The following is a 26,243-nucleotide window of genomic DNA, read 5'->3' as shown; positions in this document are numbered from 1 at the left end:
TAAATCTTTTATCCAGTGAGAGTCCATTTTTGTTAGAGGAGAAAGTTGTGGGTCCAGTTTTAGTCTTCTAAAAGTCACCAGCCAATTCTCCCAACACCATTTGTTAAATAGGGAATCTTTCCCCCAATTTATATTTTTGATGGGCTTATCAAAAATCAAATGACGATAAGTGTCTGGGTTCATCTATTGGTTGTCAATTATGTTCCATACATCTACCTCTCTATTTTTGTGCCAATACCATGCTGTTTTGATCACTATCAATTTATAGTATAGTTTGAAGTCTAGTAGCATGATTCCTCCTGATTTTTTTTTATTTCTGAGTAATGTCTTGGCTATTCAAGGTTTTTTCTGGTTCCAAATAAAACGAAATACTGTTTTTTTCCAGATCATTAAAGTATGACAGTGGTTGCTTTGGCATTCGAGTGAATGCCATAGAGTACAAGTCCTTTGAGATATCTATGAAACACTTGATATCATCCAGTTTTCCTCCTGTAAATGTAGAGCTGACCTCCATAGGAATTCTGTTATCTCAAAGGACCTCTGTGGCATTCACTCAAGCATCTGATCAAGCAGAGCCATAGTCCAAATTCCCTTTCTCTCAGTCACCTTCCGCAAAAACCTAGTACAAACGGGCGGCACTTGTGGCTCAAAGGAGTAGGGCACGAGCCCTGTATACTGGAGGTGGTGGGTTCAAATCCAGCCCTGGCCAAAAACTGCGAACAAAACAAAAAACAAACCTAGTACAAACAGCAAACTCAGGGAGTTTGCAAAGCAGCAGGTTAAATCACAGGCATCTTGCTCCCAGATGTGGGGAAGCAGTATAGAGAAATAAAAATGAAGTCTAATAGCAGAAGCTAGGCATGGAATTGCCATGGCTTAGTGAGTTTTGGGCTCCTATAGCCTCAGGGAAGTCCCTTGTCACCTTCCTAGGTTGGTGTCACCCAGTGTCTGATGATCATTTGAATCTGCATAGCCTGAGGAGTGACCTTCTGCCATCCTAGTCAGGGGAACCATGGTAAGTGGAGTGAGATTGTATACCTGTAACTCACCAAGAAACTAGAAGTGCTGAGACACGAGAATATGCTTACCTTAAAGTTTGGTCTGAGAGTCAAGGCTTACATGACATCTCCTGAATGGCTTGCCACAAAGGTGATACCAGACTCTGAAGGGAGATTTCTCCAAGTTCTTGGTAGTTGTAGGGAAAAGAATTTCAGGATATACTACATAAGCCAAACAAGTGACAGTTTTTATTGAAAGTGAAAGTATACTCTTGGGAAAGATAGTGAACAACTGAAAAGAGAGCAGCTGAACCAGGAGGAGTGGTTTTAGCTCTTTTGTGGTTTTAATAATTTAGGGGAGGAATATTCAAGGTAAAGGTGTTGGCTTTTACTAAGAATTTGAGTAATAATTGGGTTCCCTATGATTTTCATACTTTATGTGGTTATTTTGGAGTTGTTACAGCAATTTCAAAGGTGGAGAAATTTTAAACCACAATGTAAATGATACTGTAATTAGCCAAAGTTCATGTGAGGTGGCAAAGATAGCTGATAAGCTGGTTGAAGCCAGTTCTTGTCTGCAGTTACCACCTGCTCTAGAAACCTTCTGCTTAAGTGTTTTGTAACACCTGCACCCAATGCATGCAAGCCCATGCATCCAGTCTCAGCCCTTTTTCTTAGTTTCCTGCTCTAACAAAAGTGGTTTCTTGAGTTGGAATCTATTCCCGGTGAAGATACTGTGAACATTTTTGAAGGGACAATAAAGGATTTAATTCTAAATCCTTTCCATAAACTTAATTCCATAAACTTGGTTGATAAAGCCCCAGTAGGGGGCTTGAAAGAATTGACTTCAATTTTAATAGATGTTTTAATGGGGTAAAATGATATCAGATAGAATCCCATGCCATAGACAAATCATTTTTGAAAAGAAGAGTTAGTTGATGTGGCAAATTTCATTTTTATCTTAATTTAGGAGATTGCCACAGGTGCTCCAGCCTTCAGCAACCACCACCTTAGTCAGTCATTAGCCATCAACATTGATGAGGCAGCGAAGACTCCACTAGCAAAACAATTACAACTTACTGGAAGTCTATATGAGTGTTAGAATTTTTTAGCAATAAAATGCTTTTTAGTTTGGGTATATACGTATTTTAGACATAATGTTATTATACATTTAACAGACGACAGGATAGTTTCCAGAAAGTATGTGAGACTAGCTTTGTTGTGATATTCCATTTATCACAGAGGTCTAGAACCAAACCTGTAATATCTCCCGGGTATGTTTGTACAGGTATGCAAAGTGAATTTGGAAGTTTTGCTCAGCTCTTCCTTTTATTTTTCCATTTCAGTACAGGTATATACAGACAATAAATGCAAATGTTGAATAACATTTTTGCTAAGCAAACAGATGGGTGGTTTAAGTAGAGATAATACATACCTAAACAAATTCTGTTTTATGAATCAAAGGAAACCATTAAAAGTTGAAGTCATGCTTTTCATATAATGTATTAAAAGATGAGACCCCTGACTTTATTGGTTCCTGCTTTGTAGTTTGGTATTTTGAAGTTTTTATGTATTTGTATATTGTAAAGAGAAAACAATTTAAACAGACCAGTTTTAGATCACCTATGTGTGTACTTAAGTTTAAGACATTAAAATTAAACTGTTTTCAAACTATATAAAATAGTATATCATGTTTTTCTAGATATCTTTGCAAAGCCCTTTTCAAGAAGGTGGCTCCTGGCTGGGTGCAGTGGCTCATGCCTGTAGTTCTAGCACTCTGGGAAGCCAAGGCAGGACGATCACTTGAGGCCAGGAGTACAAGACCAACATGAGCAACATAATGAGACTTTGTCTCTATAAAAAATATTGAAATTAGTGAGAGGATTGGTGGAGCTCAGGAGTTTGGGACCAACTTGAGGAAAATGAAATCCCCCCCATCTCCACTAAAAAGAAAAATTTGCTGGATACTATGGTGGTTACCTATAGTCCCAGCTACTTGGGAGGCTGAGGCAGGAGGGTCACTTGAAGCTAGGAGTTTGAGGTTTCTGTGAGATAGACTGTTGCCATGGCACTCTAGCCTGGGGAGCAGAGTGAGACTCTATCTCAAGGAGAAAATAAAAAGATGGTTTCTTTGGTGGAAGAGCAACATTATTACATTCCAAAAGGATGTGAACATAGGGAAGTGTGCCTCATTAGGGCAGTTATTATAATGATATACCACAGTATCATATGTCATGTAAGTGAATAGTGTAAAGTGTTTTAGAAAACTAGATATGCAGAGACTATTTTATATTTGTGCTTTCTAATTCATTGTCACAATTAATATAGAGAGGTACACGATTTTTTAAAATATTGGTACAGCCCAAATGTCCATCAGTCCATGAATGGATTAACAAATTGTGGTATATGTATACAATGGAATACTATGCAGCCATAAAAATGCTGGAGCCTTTACAACTTCTATGTTTACCTGGATGGAACTGAAACATTCTTTTTAGTAAAGTATCTCAAGAATGAAAAAGAAAGTATCCAATGAACTCAATACTATTATGAAACCAAAATATTATCACCTACACATTCATATGAATGATAAAACATAACTATAGTCCAGAAGGAAGGAGGGGAGAAAAAAAAGAGGGGAAGGGAGAGAAGGTGTTTGGTGGGACCTCACTTATTGTGTGCAATACAATGGTACATTTCAAAACTACTAAGAGAATAGTATAAATGTCTTACAACAACAAATAAGTGAGATGATGGCTATGTTAATCAGTTTGATTTAAGTATTCCACATTGTATATCAAATAATCACATTGTTCTTCATAATTGTACACAGTTATGATTTAATAAAAAAAGTATATGTACTGAAAAAAAATGGTACAAGTTGAATGTCAGATTATAGTGTTAAGAATGTTTGCCTTGTTTTTTCATTTTAATAATGTATTTTATTGGCTTGACGCCTGTGGCTCAAGTGGCTAAGGCGCCAGCCACATACACCTAAGGTGGTGGGTTCGAATCCAGCCCTGCCCACCAAACAACAATGACGGCTGCAACCAAAAAAATAGCCGGGGCATTGTGGCAGGTGCCTGTGGTCCCAGCTACTTGGGAGGCTGAGGCAGGAGACTCGCTTGAGCCCAGGAGTGGAGGTTGCTGTGAGCTGTGATGCCATAGCACTCTACCCAGGGGGACAGCTTGAGGCTCTGTCAAAAACAACAAAAAAAATAATGTATTTTATTTAATCTATTTAATATTTTATTATATCTAAAATATTAACATTTACTATATAATCAATATAAAATTGATATTTTACATTTTCTTTTTGTACCAAGTCTTCTAAATCTATTATGTATTTTATACTTAACAGTATATCTTTTTTTTTTTTTTTTTGAGACAAAGTCTCACTCTGTGCCTTAGCCTAGAGTTCCATGGTATCATAGTTCACAGCAGCCTCAAAACTCTTGCCTCAGCCTCCCAAGTAGCTGGGATTATAAGCACTGGCCACACGCCCTGCTAGTTTTTCTATTTTTGGTAGAGACAGGGTTTCACTCTTGCTCAGGTTGGTCTCAGCCTGATACTCCTGAACTCAAACAATCTACCTGCCTCTGTCTCTCAAAGTGCTAGGATTACAGACTGAGCCACCGCACTTGACCCATGTATTAGTTATGACTAGTCACGTTTCAAATGTCTGTTGGCCATATGTGCCAAGAGGATAGTGTATTTGACAGTGTACATCTAGATCTTTCTCAAAATCCTGTGTCATAAGTTCAGAAACATACATCCATACTCCCACACTTATGTATGTTAAAGTAAAACCTTCAGCTAGATGCTATGGTTCATACTTGTAGTCCCAGAACTTTGGAATTCCAAGGAAACAGGATTGCTGAGGCCAGGAGTTTGAAACCAGCCTGGGAAACAAAGACTCTGTTTCTAAAAAAAAAATAGAAAATAAAATTATTTCTACCCAAGCATGGCGGTCCATGCCTTGTAGTCCCAGCTATTTATGAGGCTAAGGCAGGAGGATTATCTAAGCCCAAGAGTTTGAGGCTGCAGTTGGCTGTAATTGTGCCACTTGCACTGTACCTTGGACAATAGAGTAAGACCTTGTCTTCAAAAACAAAGCGAAAAGTTTAATATCATTAATTAAATGAATAAAAAATGAAATACTCTAATTAGTTGATCCTTACAGTTCACCTATAGTTTTTTTTTCATAATACATATCTATCCTCTTTACTTTTCCTGTTTACATATCATTTAGCAAAAATACTCTTTAGACTTAATTTTTGTGGTATTTTCTCCCATTTATTATTTACTGTCTTATTCCTGTGCACTCCTTCCAGGAAACCTGAAAGAGAGGAAAGTGTCTCCAAATGCCTTACCCTAATTTGCCTAGATTCAATTTGATCTCACAATCCCAGAAATTATGTTCTTCCTTATTACTCTTCCGCAGCACTTTCAATATTAAGACTTTCATTGTTTAGGGTCAGAATACTTAATCCTTATTTCAGACAACCTTTCAAGCAGATACTGTGTTGCTTTTCCTCATTTTTTGGCTTCCAAGAGTATATTATCTTTCAACTATTATTTGTTCTTCTATTCTTGAAAGTAATTTTGATTAAATTGGTAAACTTGAACATGAGAATGTAGGTCATATGCAAAACTAATCACACTAATATGTAAAAATTATAACTACTGAGGAAAATTCTTAATTTTTGCATGCATTTATTTGTTTAGACATTGCCTTGTTTTTTTGAAGTAGATCTAATTTTAGGCATTTCACGAATCTTTTCAAGATATTCAGTGTAGGATTCATTCATTTGGCAAATATTAGGTTCTTCCTGTATTGCAGACCTTTAGCAATAGATAAATATATAAGATAAATAAGGTATGTCTCTGTCCTTAAGGGAAATGATCAGTGAAGTCATTTGTTATCAGTATAGTCATCATTCACGCTAACGTAAGAATTGGAATAGTTGTTTACCATTTCTACTTGGCAGTATTTTAAAGCTCTCTTAAATTTCCAGTGTAATGTAAAAGTTAGTTAGAGTGTTGCCTAGATGTAGTTGTATTTTGGGAAAAGGGCTTTTTTTCCCCTTTGTGTACACATTTAGTTTTATTGTAACAAAGCAACTTGTACACTTATAACGTTTAAAACTGAGCATCATCTTTCCTTTCCATTGAAACAAAAAGAAAATTTAAAAATAAACAGAACAAAATTACAATAGACAATGTCAATTCCAAATAAGATCCTACAGGTTCTGCTGATTCTCCCATTTGAGTGACAGGGCTCAAGTCATCATTAGGAGAGAATTTATTTTAAAAGTGTCATCTTAAACTGCAAGGATGTCTATTAAATATCACAATTAAACATGCCAAAGGAGAAGCCATGTTTTCAAAATGCCCACTTAACCCACCCAAACATCTCAAACCCACCCTCTGCTGACCTTCTATACCCTATTTTTTTTTAAGTTTTTTTTTTCTTTTTTTAAACAAGAGAAAGTAGACAGATACATGTTGGTAAATGTTAACCGTCCATATTCACATAGAGACACAGTGTACTCTCTGAGCCCAATATACAGAGAAAGGAGTAAAAAAGCTAGAATTCTATGCACTACTACACAGGGGCCTAGCACCCTCCAGCTTCCAGCAGAGCGAAGGGAGCAGGTTTGTCTTTTTTCCCACAGAGCTTGGTGGTGTTGATTCCATACAGTTTTTGTTGAGACAGGAAGGGATAAAAATAAATTTGGAACAGAAAAGGGTAGAGATTCTTTCCCCATTGTATTCTGTTCAAGGTATTTCCCCCCAAAATAAGTTGAGAATCATGGTGTAGAAAAAAGAGACCTCAAGAACAGGGCGACTGAGCACAAAAGGAAAAACAAAAAAGACTGCAACTTGCTCCCAGGGACTGGAGAAAATTTTAAAAACAGTTGGAATCCATCAGTGTTCTGTTAGTCGTCTTCTCCTTCATCCTCCTCTCCTTCTTCCCCTTCATCATCATCTTCATCTTCTTCACCTTCATCCTCATCCCCTTCCTCATCAATATCTTCCAAACCTTCTTCTTCTTCATCGTCATCATCATCTTCTTCTCCTTCTCCTTCTTCATCATCCATATCAGGAACCTTAAAAAACCAAGGGTTACCTTACCAATGATTATTAAACAACAAACATCACCTTGAATAAGTGAACATTTTCAACTCACCAAGTAGTACTGTAATGGATTTGGCCAAATATCATCTTTGATGACCTCTCCTAATTCATCTGCATTTGCGTCAGAATGGTCAGTAAACCAGGTAAAGAAGCTCTCTGGTTCCTCATGCTGCCTCTTCCTGCTGGCTTTATTCTGTGTTTGACTGGAACATTTCATCAAATCCTTGCCAGATTTCCATTTGATTTCAGTGGACTTTGAAGATGGCTTACCTGTCTTGTTCAGATGAAATACTTTGGAGAGAACTTTTATTTTCAAAGTAAGGGTTTTCATCAAAGTAAAAATCTATTCTGTAACCTGATTTAATGTCTTCAAATTCTGTCACTTCAACTCTGGCCAAATAATGCAGTGCCTCTTCATCCTCCTCCCCAAGCAGCGCAGACACATGTGGATGCTTGACCAATGTTGTTTACCAAAAATTTGGGATTTTGGCAATCAATTCTGACTTCTCCTGAAAAAATGGTTGGCGGCGTTTGTTATATTTCTGTTCTCCTTTCAAAATCTCCTCACTGGCTTGTTCATTAAGTCTGTCTATTTCATTTTGTACTTCATCAATATGTTCAATTGCTTCCTACTGTTCTTTTTCTTTTTTTTTTTTGGCAATCCCTGAGAGCCTGAGGTGTCCTCCGGTCTGGGAGCACTAGGCAGTCTTGGCTTCTTCTTCTGAGGTGGGAGTGGAGACTGGCGTTTGGGGGCCATGCTGCCAGGAAACTCTGAGAACCTAACCATAGGTCTCCTAGCTCAGCAGAAAGAATCTCTGAAAACTCGGAAAAGGGCTTTTGCCACTCATTCAGCCTAGTTGTCTTTTATATTTTGGTCAGTTTGACTACAAGTATAATGGATAAGTTTTATGTCCCAGGAAATAAGATGTTGGGCAGAGTAGGAATTATATACTATATATAGAAAAACTATTCGTTGGTGTTAAGAATACTGAATACTTTAAAAAATAAAGCCTTGAGCCTTGTTGTGAATATTTTGTTTCATTTTTTGATACTTCTTCTGTGGCATAGCATATTTTAATACTTTCAGGATTCTGGAGATAGTTTTTGTTTATATAGCTATTTGGATTGACTTGATTTACTGATTTGCTATTGAGTTTGTTGCAGTTCATATTACATGGGATAATTTCAGAACTTTTGAGGAAGTTTTCAAAAATTTACTTTTGATGTTACAGTATTGTAATGTTACAGTAGAGGAGTTAAATATTTCATGTGTGTTTGGCATTATGAAACTTAAGTGATTTTTAATTAAATACTCAAATGCTTGAATGTTAATTTTGTATAGTTAACTATATTGATGAAATGATTTATTGTTTACCTACTGTATATAATGAAATTTAATTATTAGCAGAGTTGGCATGAGGGTGTGTAGAAAACATGCAGATGAAAATTTTTAATTGCCATGGAAATTTACATGTATTGTGTACAACATAATGTTTTAAAATATGTATATGTTATGGAATTGCTCAAACTAGCTAATTAACATATATCATACCTTATTAATTTAACATGTTTTTCTGGAGAGATCACTTAAAATCTGCTCTCTTATCAATTTCTAAGATATAATGAATTATTATTTATTGTTATTGTGTTGTATATCTCTTGAATTTATTCTTCTATTTAACTCAAGTTTTATATCTTTGCCCAACATCTCTTCAACCTTTCCTAATCCCTAGAGATGAAACTTATTATGTCTTATCTCTTTATTTAGTTATCCATCTTTTGATTTTGTGTGGCATTGAATACCTAAGATATTGCAAGGAATCTGATATATGAAATATATGTGTGTGTGTATACATATATATATATAAATGTAAATGTACTCTATCAATTGTAGAATATACACTGTGTATCTGATTGCTATAAATTAGAATTTTTTTTTAAATAGTTGTTTTTGATTTGATAGATAACAAGATAATATGACTCTTTATAATAATTTGGCAAGTTATTTATTTATCCACTAGGCCATCTTTCATTGTAATTTTTACCTGCTTGAATTTTCCTTAGAAGTATCACTGGACAATATGAAAATATAATAAAAATTAAAAAAAAATTGTATTTGTAAAATAGTATGCAGTTTCCCTCAGGCCCTTGCAGTTCTACCCGGAACCAGCAGGGGATCTCCTCTGCACCCAGTTTCCTTCTGAGCATGGTTAAAGATAGTATCTGAGATTATACTGTTGGGGCGTTCAAAAGAAAATCAGAAAGTGGCTTTGTAAGCGTTTTTAGTTGAACACAGATAATATGATATGATAAAATAACTACCCTAATTCATAACATTAGAAATATTTGGAGAGTAGGTGTTGTTTTAATAGTTGTGTTTTACATTGTCATATTAATAATTGTAAATTTCAGAGCCCTTTGAATATAGACCTTTATGAGAAAAATATGAAATGTTGAAATTATACATTTCCCACCACAGTTTTTTGCATAGATTATTGCTCAGAAGAGGTCTTCAAAAAGAATGAATGTGAAAAACCTTAATTTTAAAATTATAATTAAAAAATAATTTTAGTATTTTAAACATGCCTTTTTCTTTTCTTCTCAATTCTGTACTTGTCAATTGTTTAATAGCAGGACCTACAGGAATTAATGGGTGCATCATTTTTATTTTCCTTCATAGTAATTAGGTACATAGATCCTTTGGAATACTGTTTTTTCTGAAAATATAATTCTTAATACTGTCTTATTTCAAAAACATTATTTTGTTCACTGAAAAATGATTTTAGAAGAAAGAATTTAACATTGTTAGTTGGATGAATGTTAGGGACATAACAGATTTTGAAAGTATTTGGAAATATATTAATACTTTTAAAGAAAATGATCGTTATTTTTTGTTCATTGAATAGTTTGTTTTGAAAATTAGTTATGAAGATCCTTTAAACATAGTTTAGTTTAGAATTTAACAGTTAATCCTTAGTAATCCCAGAGATAAGTCAATTTCATAAACTCAAGGAATGAAAAATAATAACTAAAGATAAATGTTTGAATTAAGAGGCTTTTTCATATAACTGGAAAACAATAACTTTCTTTTGTATCCCTGTGTGTCAGTGTTTCCAGTGTGAAAATGTTTATCTTTTATTATATTTGAAATAATTTGAGCAGAATACCATCAGTTCCCTATAATGTTTTATGTAAAATGTGATATTATGTTGTTTCTTTCTATTAAGACAAATATAGTGTCCAGGAATTCATTAACCAGGGATTGGTTATAAAAATATTTTAGTATGAACTGTTCACTTCAAATGTAACCATGAAAAGAATAGTTTATGCCATGTACTAAATTACCTGGGGTATAAAACCTCAACTCTGCAATTATTTTCACAAAAGAAAGGGAAAATAAGCAACATTTTAGGATATTTTTGCATATGCTTTTTGTGTGTGCATAAGGAAGTTAAAGGCAAAATACATTTTTAGGATTGTTCTTCTGTAGTTAATGTCAATTTTAGTCATATAACATTAACACTAATCTATTGAATTTATACTATACAATGTAGAAAACATAACCAGTTGTTTATATTTGTGGAAAAGATGTACCTATATTGGATAATAAAACAACTACATGAGGATTATGTACAGAAATAGAATGTGAAGTTTAAAAAATTCATCAAAAATATGAAATAAACATTCCATATTTAGATGTCTTGATTTTAACTTAATGTCATTGAATAAATGAAAATGTTGATTGGAAAGTGGAAAAAAGACTTTGGAGCATGTTTAGTGTACAGCTGTTGTACAGCAAATTGAAATTGACATGTTTCATCCATGCTTATTAAAACTTTGTGAACATTTGGACCTATTCTTTTTCTTTCAGATATTTGGTCTCCAGGCAGGACTTACATCTTTGGATTGTAGTGGGTGTTACTGCTTACCTGTACCAATTATTCCTTCTTTCAGCACTGCTCTTTATGGTAAACTTCTGAAACTCCCCACTTGCTGGTAAGTTTTATGTGTTAACATGTGATTTATGTTAATTTTCATTTATTAATGTGTATATATTATTCCCATATATTAATTTTATCTAAAGCCTTATAAAAGTATTTGAAGTTGTATTGTCTTTTACTGAGACACTAAAAATCTCCTTTAAATGTCTTTAATATGTTTGTTTATGCTATCTTTTGTGATAGTAGCAACTGTTGTTGGCATAATAATTGTTAATTCATGTTGGAAATATAATTAAATATTGCTGCCTCAGACTGTAATATGAATTTACAAGGGAAAGCGTTTTTTTTTTTTAGAGAGAAGATATAAAAGTTTTTCAGAAAGAGTTGCAAATTGATATCAAGGCCAAGGCACTTATCGATTAAATATTAATTTTGTATGTAATTATAGGCACTGATAAAAGTATACCCATTACATAGAATATATTTGGCATGTCTAGCAGCTGTATTTTGGAAGAAATTGATTTTAGCCTATCATTTTAATTTAGGATCAGGTTGTTTCATTTGGAAGTAACATTTCCTTAAATTCAAAGAGATTCATAGAAAGAAAATAAGTAGTTGCTGATCACATATTTTTAGTTGAAAGTAATACATTCAACATAAGTATTAAAGAAAAAGTTATATAAAATAGTGTTTAAATATATGAAATAATTTTTGATGAAATGTTTCTACAGTTTATATTTGAATTATTTGGAATGTGTCTTCTGCGTTTTCATCCTAATTAGTAAGCTTATTTCATAGGGTGTGTTGTCTATTAGTTTGTTATTAAAAGTGATAAAACTTACAGAAAATAGAATTAATTTCTTTGTCTAAAATATTTCAGTTGCTGAAAATTTTTTCTTTAATACTTTATAACTTTTAGAATGAAATTAGTAAAGTAAATGCTAATAGTTTCAAGGGAATTTGCATATTGATACAGAAAATTAGAAAAAAAAGTTATGCTTATGTCTTGGAACTAATTCTACTAAATTAAACCATTATTAAATGATTATTCTTAATTATCTCTTTATACATTTTATTTTGTCCTTATCCATATTTGTTATATGTTATTTATTATATAGAGATGGATTTAACTTATTTGCATAAAAAATATGAATATATATTGCATTTGAGCCAAGCTTTATATTCTAATACATTAAGAATTACCATGGGGTATGTCACACTTGGTATGTCCATATTAATTTTAGTAGGTGTTTGTGAGAAGTATTATCTTAGTTATGTGCTAATTTATTTATCATTCAGAAGATCAAAATAATTTTTTATAACAGTTTACTATTTACTATAAAAAATTCTTAGTTTCTTTAATAAAAGCCCAAATTTTCCAAACAATAGACTTCATATGAAATGAATCAAATATGTGAATAAGTAAGATTCATTTTAAAGATATGTAGGGCTTACTACAAATATTGTCAGATGGGAATTAAGATATGTCTTCAGACATCTGAAAAAAAATTTCAATTAAACACTGAAAGCATAAGGTCATATAATATTAATATTTGTTTGGATGCATTTTGCTTTTTTATAGGTAAGAGTGCTTCTGCATTATTCCAGAAATATTTTTGTTGCATTTTACAGAAGTGTAATAGTTTCTTGAAATCATTTTTTCTAATCTTTACAGATTTGAAATAGTTTCTTGAAATCATTTTTTAAATAAATAGAAAATGAATTATCTTTAATATAATTCATATGTTCTTAGCAACTCTAATTTGAAAATAACAAAGAAAAAAGTCAATAAATTGAGATATTACTTATTTAAATGCAGTTTAAAGTCAATAAAATACCAGATAAAGTACTTCTTACAGTGATTTAAATTAATTCAAAGTCAGCTTGAAGACAGAGAGCTTTTTAGCTTGTGCAGTCGGAGAAGATTATTTTAGTAAGACATCCTGGTTGAATCATTGAATATCAACTAGGTTTCCACTTTCCTCAAGTTATACATGCTGTTTCATTTGGATTTTAAAATGTCTCATTTCAGAGTTTCTTGAAGCACGTTTATGATTCTCTGTAAATATTTCATTCAGTAGTAAGAACATTTTTACTACGGGCCACAGCTTTTGAAACAAAGGCAATTATATAGCCACTGTAAAAAATATTTTTAGTATGTTTTTGAAAATCTTGTGTTTATGTAAATTAGCAAAATGGTTTATACTTTTATTTAAAAATATTTCTAAATTGAACTGTTTTTTTTTGCAGTTTTTGGTCTGGGCTGGGTTTGAACCTGCCACCTGCAGCATATGGGGCCAGCGCTCTACCCCTTTGAAACACAGGCATTACCCTAAATTGAACTGTTTTTTAATGACATTTCAAACTAATGAAGTTTACTTTAGTCAGGTTTGCTAATTTTTAAAAATATGTGATTAGAGTGAAAAATTATTTTTCTCCCATTTAAAATTTCCTAGGAATGTATTAAGCTTCAGTGAGTAAACTTACACAAGTTTCTTGGAACTTGTTTAAAAATTTTTTGGATTATATTTTATCTTTCATCTACACTACATAATTTCTAAACATATAAAAATAAACTTAAAAATTTTTTTGCTTCCTGTTAAATGTCAGGTTAATATTTAGTTGTTAGCTTCTTAAAAGAGGATTGAAATGAGGTTATGGTAGAGAAGACACAGTAACCAATTATATTTAATGACAGAAATTTTGGCATTTAATTTAAATTCACATTTGTCTCTTTTTCAAATATTAGGGTGTTGAAAGGTCAATGAAGAATTAGTTATGGACAGTAAATTATCATAACCTTGTTGCCACTAGTAGAATTAAGCCTTAGTTTGTTTAAGATTACTATCTAACACTATTTCTATAGTGTTTCCAGATACTTTCCTGGACTTAACTTTTTTTTTTTTTTTTTGGCCTGGGCAACAATACATTTCTAACTATATTTAAAAATTTAATTGGAGTAATGTTTATAGAAAAGTACATATATTATGAGTATATAGCTTGAGATAATTTGTAAGTGAACTGAACCTTTGGAGTCTGCTCAAAAATGAAGAAACAGAACATTATCAGTATCCTAAAGCCTCTCTATTTCTGCTTCCTTTAAGATTAATCACTATTCTTCTTTCTTTCTTTCTTTTTTTTTCTTTGGAGCAGAGTCTCACTATGTTGCCCTTGGTAGAGTGCTATGGCATCATAGCTCACAGCCATGACATCATAGCTCACAGCAACTTCAAACTCTTGGGCTCAAGTGATTCTTTTGCCTCAGCCTCCCAAGTAGCTGGGACCACAGGCACCTGTCACAATGACCATCTATTTTTTTTGTTGTTGCAGTTGTCATTGTTTTTTAGCTGACCTGGGCTGGGTTTGAACCCACCAGCTTCGGTGTATAGGGCAGGCGCTGTAACCATTATGCTACAGGCGCTGAGTCACTATTCTTTTTTCTTAAGACACAGATTAGTTTCATCTACTCTTTCTTTTTTTTTTTTTTTTTTGGCTGTGTTCCAACAATACTTTACTTACAAAAACAGCAAGCTGGGTTTGGCCTGTGGTTGGAAGACCCTTGTTCTTGACTATTTCTTTTAAAAATTTTTTTTTTAATGTTTGGGATTTATAGAGGGTACAAAGAATTAGGGTACACTGATTGCATTTGATAGATAAAGTCCCTCTTATAATTGTGTCCTACCCCAAGAAGTGTGCCATTCATGATCCCACATCCCCTTCCCTGCTCCGTTCTCCCCAGTTGGTCATTCTTCTTCTTGTTGCTCATCTGCTGCCTTCATATTAGAATAGAGTACATTGGATTCTTGCTTCTCCATTCTTGTGATGCTTTACTAAGAAGAATGTGATCCACCTCCATTCAGGATAATACAAATGATGTCAAGTTACCATCTTTTTTGTGGCTGAATAGCATTCCATGGTGTACATATACCACAGCTTATTAATTCATTCCTGGGTTGGTGGGCATTTAGGCTGTTTCCACATTTTGGCAATTGTAAATTGAGCTGTAATAAACAATCTAGTGTAAATGTCCTTCTGATAAAAGGATTTTTTTTTTCTTCTGGGTAGATGCCAAGTAATGGGATTGCAGTGTCAAATGGGAAGTCTAACTTGAGTTCTTTGAAGATTCTCCATAATTCCTTCCAAAAAGGTTGTATTAGTTTGCAGGCCCACCAGCAGCATAAAAATGTTGCCTTCTCTCTACATCCACGCCAATATCTGCAGCTTTGAGACTTTGTGATGTAGGCCATTCTCACTGGGGTTAGGTAATATCTCAGGGTAGTTTTAATTTGTGTTTTTCTGATGATTAGAGATGATGTGCCTTTTTTCATGTTTGTTAGCCATTTGTCTGTCTTTTTTAGAGAAGGTTCTATTCATGTCTCTTACCCAGTGAGATGTGGGATTGTTTGGTCTTTTTTTTGTTGATTCATTTGAGTTCTCTATAGATCCTAGTTACTAAGTTTTTGAATTCATAATATGTAAGTATCTTTTCCCATTCTGAGGCTTATCTGTTTGCTTTGGTTGTTGTTTCCTTAGCTGTACAGAAGCTTTTCAGTACAATTAAGTCCCATTTGTTTATTTTTGTTACTGTTGCAGTTGCCACAAAAGTCTTCTTTATAAAATCTTTCCCCAGGGCTTTATGTTCAAGTGTTTTCCCCACACTCTCTTTGAGAATTTTTATAGTTTCATGCCTTAGATTTAAATCTTTTATCCATCTTGAAACAATTTTTGTAAGTGGTAAGCGATGCGGGTCCATTTTCAGTCTTTTACATGTGGTTATCCCGTTCTCCTAGCTCCGTTTATTGAATAAGGATTCTTTTCTCCAGTGTATGTTCTTGTTTGGTTTATCGAAGGTCAGGTAGCTATAAGATGTTAGTTTCATCTCATGATTTTCTATTTGGTTCCAAATGTCAATATCTCTATTTTTGTGCCAATACCATGCTGTTTGGATTAGTATGGCCTTGTAGTATAGCTAAAAGTCTCACAGAGTGATGCCCTGGCTTTGTTTTTATTACTAAGAATTGCCTTGGCGTATAGGGGTTTCTTCTGGTTCCATACAAAACGAATAAATTTTTCAGTGTTTTCAGTAACATTGTTTTAGTTTTAAAATTAGAATGTAAATATAACAAAGTCAACAGTTTTAAGTGTATATTTCAGTGGTTTTTGACAGATCCACAGTTACATCTGTAGCTGTTACCAAAATCAAGATTTAGAACATTTCTATCATCTGTTAAAGTTTTCTTCAGTTTCTCCTTCTCCCCTTGGAGTACTCATCTTTTCCTGATGGCACTTAGCTGTGCTAAATAAAGGATAATGCCTTCCTTGATTCTGTAGGTTGTAGAATATGACTAGCAACATCAGTGGATGCTTGGCTGGCTGCTGCTTAATTAGTAGTCCACTGCCCCTAGCTTTGTTCTCTCTCTTTTACCCAAACCCAGCAAGAAACTTGAATCTCTTCATTGGACTTCAGGGATTTTTCTAGCCCACAGGGATGCCAGAGACTGAGGTACATAGCCTTTCAGTTACATAATAAAATATTTTGTACATACTTTATACTTTCATTTCATTTCATTGAGCATCTTTTGCTTAGATGATTTTTCTATACGTAGTTTAGAAAGAGAATAAACATAGGGAAATAGATAATTTTGACATGGAGATACCATGGAACTTAAAACTAAATCTTTATATGAATAATAGTCCAGAATCTTAAATTTAATAATTAACACAATTGATTCCAAACATGGTTTCCTGAGATGTTTTTGTCTCTTTCTTAGTACTTTTTAAAAATTAAAAAAATTATAATTATTATTTTTTTAATCTACCCAAGATAATACTTTTTTTTGAGGGGGGGGAACAGAGTCTCACTGTGTCACCCTCATTAGAGTGCAGCGGCATCACAGCTCACAGCAACCTTAAACTCTTGGGTTTAAGTGATTCTCTTGCCTCAACCTCCCAAGTAGCTCGGACTACAGGCACTAGCCTCAACACCTGGCTGTTTTTTGTTATTATTGTTGTTGTAGTTGTCATTTTGTTTAGCAGGCCTGGGCTGAGTTCGAACCTGACAGCCCTGGTGTATGTGGCCAGTGCCCTAATCACTAAGCTATGGATGCAGAGCCCCCAAGATAATGCTTTTAACATCTTACTACTGGCCTTTAAAGATGCTGCTTATGTTGAGTTGAGACTTAGATTACTTTCAACACTATACCACATTGTAGGTAAAAATATTTAGTTATGAGATTATAAATATTCATTTCTATAACTAACATTTTACTAATGAAATAATAGTTATTATTTAGAATATTAATGCATTATTATTTGAAACAATTTCCTGGAAGGACAGACCAATCTTCATTTGTTTTAAGAATCCTATCAGTTTTTGTTTTTCATCATGTTTTGGTTCTGATTTGATACTATGTTTAAATAAATGACTTGTTGAAAAACATACTTTCATAGTTTTTATTTATTTATTTATTTTTTGTTGTCGTTGAGACAGAGTCTCAATATGTCACCATTGGTAGAGTGCTGTAACATCACAGCTCACAGCAACCTCAAACTCTTGGGCTAAGTGATTCTCTTGCCTCAGTCTCCCAAATAGCTGGGACTACAGGCGTCTGCCACATGACCAGCTATTTTTGTTGCAGTTGTCATTGTTGTTTTTTTAGCTGGCCTGGGCCAGGTTTGAACTTGCCAACCTCAGTGTATGTGGCTGGCACTGTAACCACTGTGCTATGGGTGCTGAGCTCTTTCATAGTTTTTTAAAGAAAGTTTCTATGTGTACAGAATTAAAATAATAAGAAAAGCATAAAATAGTAAATAGTATCTGTCTTTATATCAGTTACATTTTTTCTTTAATTTTTTTAGTAAGGGCATGAAGAACATTTGACATATGTTAACAAGCAAGAGGATGTTGATCCAATGAAAACAGAAAGTTTTCTTTGGTTTTGATTTTGGAAAATTTGATAGATATTCTCCACATACAATTTTATGATTAGTTGGCTATGAAGTTGTATAGGCAAATATTCATTTCTAATTCCCTTGTGTAAAGTTTTAAATGTACTAAAATAGTTTAGTGGTGTTCAAAAGAGCATTTATAACTCAGTTTAAGTTTTTATTTTTTTAATTTGATTTTTGGATATTAGAGACTATTGTTACATGGCTTATATCTCTTTCTAGGAGACAAATTATGTTGCCTTTTTCTCAGTATTTGGTTTTATCTATGTACAATAGTAGGAGAATGTCCTGTGACAATATTCTATTCTAGTAATAAATCTTTTTAATTTAATTTATTTTAATTATTTTATTTCAGATTAATTTGAGGGTACAACTGTCTGGATTTAATATACAGGGTGTCCATAAAGTACATGTGCAATTTAAAATTGCCAACTATCTTAAATTTCACATGAACTTTATGGACATCCTGCATATTACCTTGAAATATTTTTGAAATATTGCATATTAAATTTTAATATTTTAACTTGAAATTTAGGAACATATAATCATTTGAGGTTACCAAAGTTTAGGTGGTACCTATTTAATGGCAGAAGAAAATTTCTAACATTAGCATCATAATATCCTTGCATAGCATTTGGTACTTAATGAAGTTTCACTGCACACAGGGATTTATTCTGAACTTCACAACCAATCTTTGGAATGAAATAGGTATTATCTCTATTAGTAGGGGATTAGGGAAGGTGATATGGGGACCTAAAGAGATAAAGTTGCTTTAGGGGTCCTTTAATTAGTTGGTGATGATGTTGATACCGGATTTTTAACACTGGATTTCCAGGCTCTTGGTCTCGACAATTCGATGAATGAGTCGATGGACCATAGGATGAACAGTAAGTAAGGTTTTAGGAGCCAAACCTCCTTGCAGAGCAGGATGCAAGTGTTAACAACTCTTACAAAGACAGCTATTACAAAGAGGCAAGCCTCCTTGTAGAGCAGGATCAACAGTAGAAGTGCCACAGCTCTCGCTCCTTCTTCCTTGGAAGTCTGCAACAGCCTGCTGAAGTCTTGTTCTTCTGCTCTATCTTCCTGGACGATCTGCGATGGTCTGCCCCCAGGCTCTCTGCTCAGGGGTCTTATATAGGGGTAATAGCTTAGCTGGGAGTAGGATTGAAAATGGACCAATCAGGGTTGCACCAGTGTTTTCCCCTGATCGGCAGGTCCTCTCTAGCCGCTCTACTGGAGCTTCTAGTGGGGGAGGAAAGCTCCCCTGCTTGCTCCAGCCTGCTGGTTCCTTTGCCGGCTGCTGTCACCAAGACAGAAGTGGCAGGTCCCCCAGGCCCTGCTCGGCTGAGCTGGCTGGGGTGCCACTTTTCCGGTATCAATGTCATTATTAGCATGCTGGTAATTTTTAGCAAGTTCTTTTTTTTTTTTTTTTTTTTTGAGACAGAATCTTAAGTGGTCACCCTGGGTAGAATGCTGTGCAGTGGAGTCACAGCTCACAGCAACCTCAAACTCTTTGGGCTTAAATGATTCTCTTGCCTTAGCCTCCTAAGTAGCTGTTACAGTTCTTGATAATAACTTTGTATCTTTGTTACAAAGATACATGTGAAACCTATCATGTGAAAACTGTTGTGTTGTAGGCCTTGGAGTGCCAATATGATAATATGTGGTCTTTGTTTTTTATTTTCTTTCTTTTTTTCTTTTCTTTTTTTTTTTTTTTTGTGGACATAATTTCTCACTTTGCCACTCTCTGTAGTTTGCCGTAGTGTCATAACTCACAATAACCTTGAACTCTTGGGCTCAAGTGATTCTCTTGCCTCAGCCTCCCAAGTAGCTGGGACTACAGGTGCCCGCCACAACACCCAGCTATTTTATTTTATTTTTTTTTGCAGTTTTTGGCCAGGGCCAGATTTGAACCTGCCACTTCTGGCATATGGGGCTGGTGCCCTACTCCTTTGAGTTACAGGCGCTGCCCACGCCCAGCTATTTTTTAAAGATGAGGTCTTGTTCTTGCTCAGGCTGTCTCGAACCTGTGAGCTCAGACAATCCACCCACCTCGCCCTCCCAAAGTGCTAGGATTACAGGCATGAGCCACTGCACCCAGACTTTTATTTCTTGATCCTTTAAGAATTTTAACAGGTGATTTTAAGTATCAGCTAACTCATATATCTGCTGCCAGGTTCGTTTGACTTGTTTTTGGTAGATAGTTCTCATTATGTTCTTTTACTTGCTAAAATAATTTATTTCTCACAGCTTATATTTTAAAAGTTAAAATATTTAAAGTATTCTTTGATACCCTTGTGTTCTGGCCCCCATTTGGCTGTTTAGACTCATCTGAAACATCTTCTTATCTATTTTCAATTTTTCTCCTTTATCCAGGCTTTAATTGTGTTGTTTTGCTAGTCCATGAATAACTGCTATTCACTGCACAACTACTCAGGTATTAGCTCAGTTGAAACTTTATCTGATTGGGCCACAATTTCTTAATATATGTCTTCATAAGACAATGTTGTTTTTCACTGTACTTTTCATAGAAATTATTTTACATTGTCTTATGAGATTATTTAATGGCTTTTCCTACTTGTTTTAAGTTCCATAGGATCTTTACTCTTTCCGTAAGTCTTCAATATGTTTCATCTGTGGTAGATGTAAGTAAATATTTATTGGCATGTAGCTGGCTATTTCTTTAGCAATTTCAGTAGAGTTTTTTGGTATTGTCTGATTTATGAGCATTTGATTGTATGCTTTTTTGACAATCAAGTTATATCTTATATTACCTCACATTTTACATAATAATGTGCTCTTGGCCAAATCAAAAATTAATGACTTTAATTACTAAATTTAAGTTAAAAATTTAGAGACTTTTTAAAATCTGATTTTCAAGGTAATATTTTAAGGTTATTAATATATTTAAGGTTATATAAAATGTATTATCTAAACACATTCATTGTTCTTCTTTTCTTGAGTAGATAAACATTCTTAAGTAGTTGAATTATTTATTTATCTGAAATAACTGTGTAGGACATGATGAAATTAATGTAGAATCATCTTGTTCCTCTTATTTGTTGTCACCCTACATTGGCTAGCCATTATTCATTAAGCTTCTCTATGTTTTTTAATTCTATCACCACTTATTTAGCTCACACAAAGTAATTATATTGTATAGGCCTTTCCCTCCACAGAGTTACAAGTCATTTAATAAATATTTATTGGGTCCCTACTTTATTGCCAGTAATCATTATGGGTGCTGGGAATATGGTGGCGAACAAAATAGATACAGTCTCTACTCTCATGAAGCTGATTTTCTGGAGAGGATGTAAAGACAAAACTTTATGAAGAAAATATATGAATTTCAGGTAATGATGAGTGATATGAAAAATTATGGGCAATCAGATAGAAAGTGAGTAGGTATAGGGAATTTCTTTGTTTAACATGGTGAGGGAAGGACTCTCAAGTTGGTGTTATTTTGACTGGGATCTGAATGACCAAGCTATGGTAGCCATGAAAATATTTGGAGAAATTGTATTACAGGCATTAGGAATAGCAGGTACAGCATCTTGAGGTGGAAATGTGTATGGTTTATTTGAAGAATAGACAGAAGGCAAGTATGGCTGCAACATAGGAAAGGGAGATAGGATAAGATTAAATTAGAGAGGTAATCTATTCACAATAAAAGAAATATAAGTGGGTATAACCTGAAAAGTTTTCAGACTTACTAGTAAAGAAATAAAAATTTAAACAATATAGAGTCAATCATTTTTTGTATTCAATGTTAGAGAGTTAAAAGAATATAATACTCTGAATGGTAAAGGTTGTGACCCCAGTGGTGAAAGTTTAGTATTAGACAGGCTCTCTTCATGGAAATTTAACTGTATCTGTCAAAATCTTTGAAAGTGATTATGTTTTTACTTTGCATGTGCATTTCTAAGAGTTTATCCTTAGTTGTAATTTCAGGAATGAGAAATAATTTAGTTATAATGATAATTATCACATTTGATAACTTATAGTGACAAATAGAAAAATGTAAATATTCTACAATGAATAACAGCTTGAATAAATTATATTGCACCTACCTCAGTTATATGTAAGCTAGTCATCAAAACTGTGTTACAGAATTATACTTATTGATAAGAAAGATTTTAATGATATGTATTGGATGAAAGAAGTTATAGAACAGAGTATACAAAATTACTAATGTTAACATAAAAATATGCTTACATAGATAAAAAGTCTAGTGCTGTGGCTACAATGTTTGTGATGGTTTTATGTCATGGTTTTATTTACTATGTTATTTATGTAATAGAGTGATTAAGAGCAACATTCTTATTGATGTTATGTTGAAATTTACATAAGTTAGTAGGGATTTTTACTTGCTTGTTTTAAGAATTCTTTACTTAAATAGACTTTACTCCATAGCATAATATGTGGAAAGGTCAAAGTGGAAATGCTCAGATGAATGGGGAAAATATTCATCCCAGTATTTTGCATTGGTGTCTGCACAGCAAATGTTTGAATGAATTCTAATGCTCACTACTTGCCTAGTAAATGTGGACCTAATTTGAGTATTCTTTCTTTTAGATTGTAGTGTTTCAGAGTGTTAAAAATTTTAATAACTAGTATTTATTTTTTCATGGTAGTCTACCATTAAAGTAACAAATGTACTTCTTAAATAAAGAAACAACTTTGAGGTATAATTTACATATCTCAAAGTATATATAATTTACATACCTTAAAATCTGTTTTAAGCATTCAATTCAAGATTCTTAGTTGGGCATTCATTTCCATAATCTCATTACCCCAGTTAGATTTTCTTTGTTACAGTTAATGCTTATTCCCAACCCAGCTTCAGAGAGCTACAAATTTACTTCCTATATCTATAGATGCCTTTTCTAGTTATTTTCTATCACTGGAATCTATAATATGTGGATTTTTGTTTTAAGGTTCATCCATGTTCTAACATGTATCGGTATTTAATTCCTTTTTATTGCCAGATAGTATTCCATTGTATAGACAGTCCATGTTTTATTTATCCATGGACAAATAAATAATGGATATTTGGCTTGTTTATTTATTTAATATTTATTTGAAACAGAGTCTCCCTTTGTTGCCCTTGGTTAAGTGCTATGGCATCGTAGCTCACAGCAACCTCCAACTCTTGGGTTCAAGTGAGCCTCTTGCCTCAGTTTTTCCTTTTTAGTAGAGACAGTGTCTCACTCTTGCTCAGGTTGTTCTTGAACTCCTGAGCTCAGGCAGTCCACCCACCTCGGCCTCCCAGAGTGCTAGATTACAGACGTGAGTCACTGTGCCTGGCCTGTTTATATTTTTATGGCTATTTTATCAGTAATGTTATCATGAACATTTATGCACAAAATTTTGTATGCACTTATGTTTTCGTTTCTCTTGGGTTAAATACCCAGAGTGGAATAGTTGTATTATGTAGTAAATTTTCCAAAGTGGCACCATCTTACTTTCCTTCACCAGTGTATGAGATTTCTTGTTTCTCCACAGCCTTGTCAACATTCTCTATTGTCTGTCTTTTTTATTATATTTATTTCAGTGAATGTGAAATAGTATCTCTTGGTAGTTTTATGAGAATTCATTTTTGTTTCTTAGACCATTGTAAGATTTTGGATTTTGTCTGTTATAATCAAGACTTCCATTACACTTCTTATTTTTCCTTTCCATCTAAGTTGAAATGATAATATTTCAGAAATTTGAAATGGTAAAATATTTTCTTATCTCAGAATAACAGGACATAATTTATATTTTATATGGAGGTGTTAAAAATTGTAATTAATAATATAATGGCTAATATTGGTGAGGACTTTAGTACACTGCTGATGAATGTGAAAATTCAGTGTAATATCATGGGTGCATTAAAAAGGTTACATGAACATTTGTATTCATATACAAAGATCTGAATCATGTCTAAGATACATTGCTTAGTAATAAAAGTAGGCTGTAGAAATATATGTACATATATATTCCCATTAAAATAATATATATTTGATTGAATAAAATCAGTATACAGAGTTTTTAGACGTGTATGCTAAATTCCTAAAATTGGGTTATCTGTAGGTAGCATAGTGGAAGTAAAGAGTAACTTCAACTGTTAATTTTACCTACATTTAATTTTTAAAAAGTTTTGAAACTTTTTTCTTTTTATTGAGTATTGATGTGTAAGTTGTCATTGTGTAAAGAAATATACATTTCTTAGCTTTTTAAACTGTTTTCATTTCTAAGTTGGAGTTAGTGAAAATTTGTACTCATTTTATTTTGGAAAAAGTGAATCTGTCTTATTTTACTGTACAGGATATGAGTAATAACAAAAATACATTTTTGGAACCAATTTGTAAGTTCAAACTTTACATTCGTGAACTCTGTATAAATCTTTAGATCCAGCTGTTGCTGAGAATACTCTTTTAGTTGCTTTGTGTTATGTTGATTTTAAAAGAATGGATGACTGTTCCTCAAGTGTACATGTGGCAAAGACTTAATGGTATTCCTATGAACTTGAATGGATTGTTTAAGTTAATTTCTTTGCATTCAGTAGTAAGAATCATACTTCTATGTTTTTTAATTTAAAATTTAGAAGAATAAATTTTCCTTGTGGAAATGCCAGTTTAATCCAGAAATTTCATAAGGTTGGTATAATAATTTGTCAGCAAATGGTACAAGCAAAGTCTTAAAGTTTTCGTTAATTAGGGCATATTCATTTTCAGTCTTTGCTACTATGCAATCAAGACCTACTTGTTTCTATTTCCTTCAATTTATCCTGGAGTTTGTCCAAGTTGAGTTTTAATGAGTTGTTTATCCCACTAGTTACACTAGGATTTATTTTTCCCAAGAGAGTAATGTTTGAATTGATAGTTTTAAACCTATTCTGTAAAATGAACATATGTTCAGACTAAGACTTCTGGATATGAGAAATAGGCTTTTGTTAAATAAATTATTTTATATTCAACAACCAAACTGTTAAAATGGAAGTTTAGTATATATAAAAAAAATTAGGTAGGTCCAGAGTTGTTAGATATTTTTAGTATGAATTTATATTGAGTTGTTTTATTTGAAATAAAGTTTAATAAATGTGTAGTAGTATAAATCACAAGGAAAATTATACTTTTTATTGTGTATTTTCATTGACATTTTAATGAGTCCCTCAAATAGGTTAAATAAAGTTGTAAAAGGTATTGATCTTTTAAAATTTTTTTGATGCAAATATGGATTAATGTTATAGCTTGACGAATAGATACACTGGGCATTTGTTATTTTCTGTACTGATTGACCTGTTAGAAATATTTCAAAATTGACTAAAGCAAAAGAGAAAAAGCCATTTTCACTGATATTATTACGCGAACAGAGTTTTTAACCTACAATCTATTGCCAAATCATTTAAAATTTATTTTACTTTTAATATTTCTGGAGTATTTAACAGAAGTATAATAAGATGAACTTTTATTTATGGTTGTTTACATCTGAAAAATAAACCACAAATCATATCACATGTGTTTGATATAATTAGCTTTTTTGTTGTTAAATTCTGACTTTTGTACAAAGTGAGCTATTTTTTTTTGATATTAAAGTAAATCTGAAGAAGAGAAATACTCCCTACCCTTGAGCATTATTCAAATATAGAATAAATTAATTTTTGAATATTTGCATATGTTTAAGTTTTATTCAAGTCCATGTTATCCATTTGGGAAACAATTTATGTGACATAATGGCTTGATAGAGGACTGTGTAAAATTGCTAAATTTATTGTGAAATAGGACGGAACTATTTGTAAAAGAATCTGTGTATAATTTTTGCCTTGTAAATAATTATTGCTACATTTGCTATACCATAGGACCCCCTAAATGCCACAGAATATCTGGCTGAATATAAAGTACATAGATTAATTGTACATTTTCATATTGCAGGAGGCATTACAAATGTCTGTTTTCTTTACTTTGTATCACTATTAATAAATAGCTTTTTTTAGGTCAGGAATTTGAATAGAAATTTGAGAACATTTCTCAATTTCTTATAAAAGAAAAAGGAAAATGAGAACATAATTAATAAATGGACCAATGGAAAAGCAAACAATAAGGAAATTATAATTTTGTGAACTGGGTCATATTTGTTTATCCTCCTATCTCCTGATCTCTCCTATTTTGCCTATTTGGTGTAAAGAATCTTTTACTCAATGCACATTTATTTTCTGGGCCATGCATTCCAA

The 26,243-nt window shown here is 33.0% G+C and overlaps 1 protein-coding gene and 1 pseudogene across 5 annotated transcripts in view; one reads left to right on the top strand and one right to left on the bottom strand.

The window, feature by feature from the left end:
• Nucleotides 1–26,243, top strand: part of VPS13B (vacuolar protein sorting 13 homolog B) — a 777,819-nt gene that overhangs the window by 93,232 nt on the left and 658,344 nt on the right. For 3 of the 4 annotated variants that reach the window (XM_023517476.1, XM_023517471.1, XM_023517472.1), the window contains exon 16: nucleotides 11,011–11,135. In XM_023517476.1, coding sequence (XP_023373244.1) covers nucleotides 11,011–11,135 — 125 coding nt within the window. Of the gene's footprint in view, nucleotides 1–11,010; nucleotides 11,140–16,049; nucleotides 16,062–26,243 lie in introns of those variants that run through there. The other variant, XM_023517478.1, reaches the window with a different exon arrangement.
• On the bottom strand, nucleotides 6,092–7,926 carry LOC100963665 (annotated as a pseudogene). The gene is made up of 2 exons (XR_002775087.1): nucleotides 7,192–7,926; nucleotides 6,092–7,111 (listed from the first exon to the last, which is right to left on the bottom strand). The product of XR_002775087.1 is annotated as a protein SET-like (transcript).

The sequence above is a fragment of the Otolemur garnettii genome, unplaced genomic scaffold, assembly GCF_000181295.1.
Source record: "Otolemur garnettii isolate 467f Iridium unplaced genomic scaffold, OtoGar3 scaffold00004, whole genome shotgun sequence".
NCBI classification, from domain to species: domain Eukaryota; kingdom Metazoa; phylum Chordata; class Mammalia; order Primates; family Galagidae; genus Otolemur; species Otolemur garnettii.
This window is presented reverse-complemented; position numbering and strand designations above follow the sequence as displayed.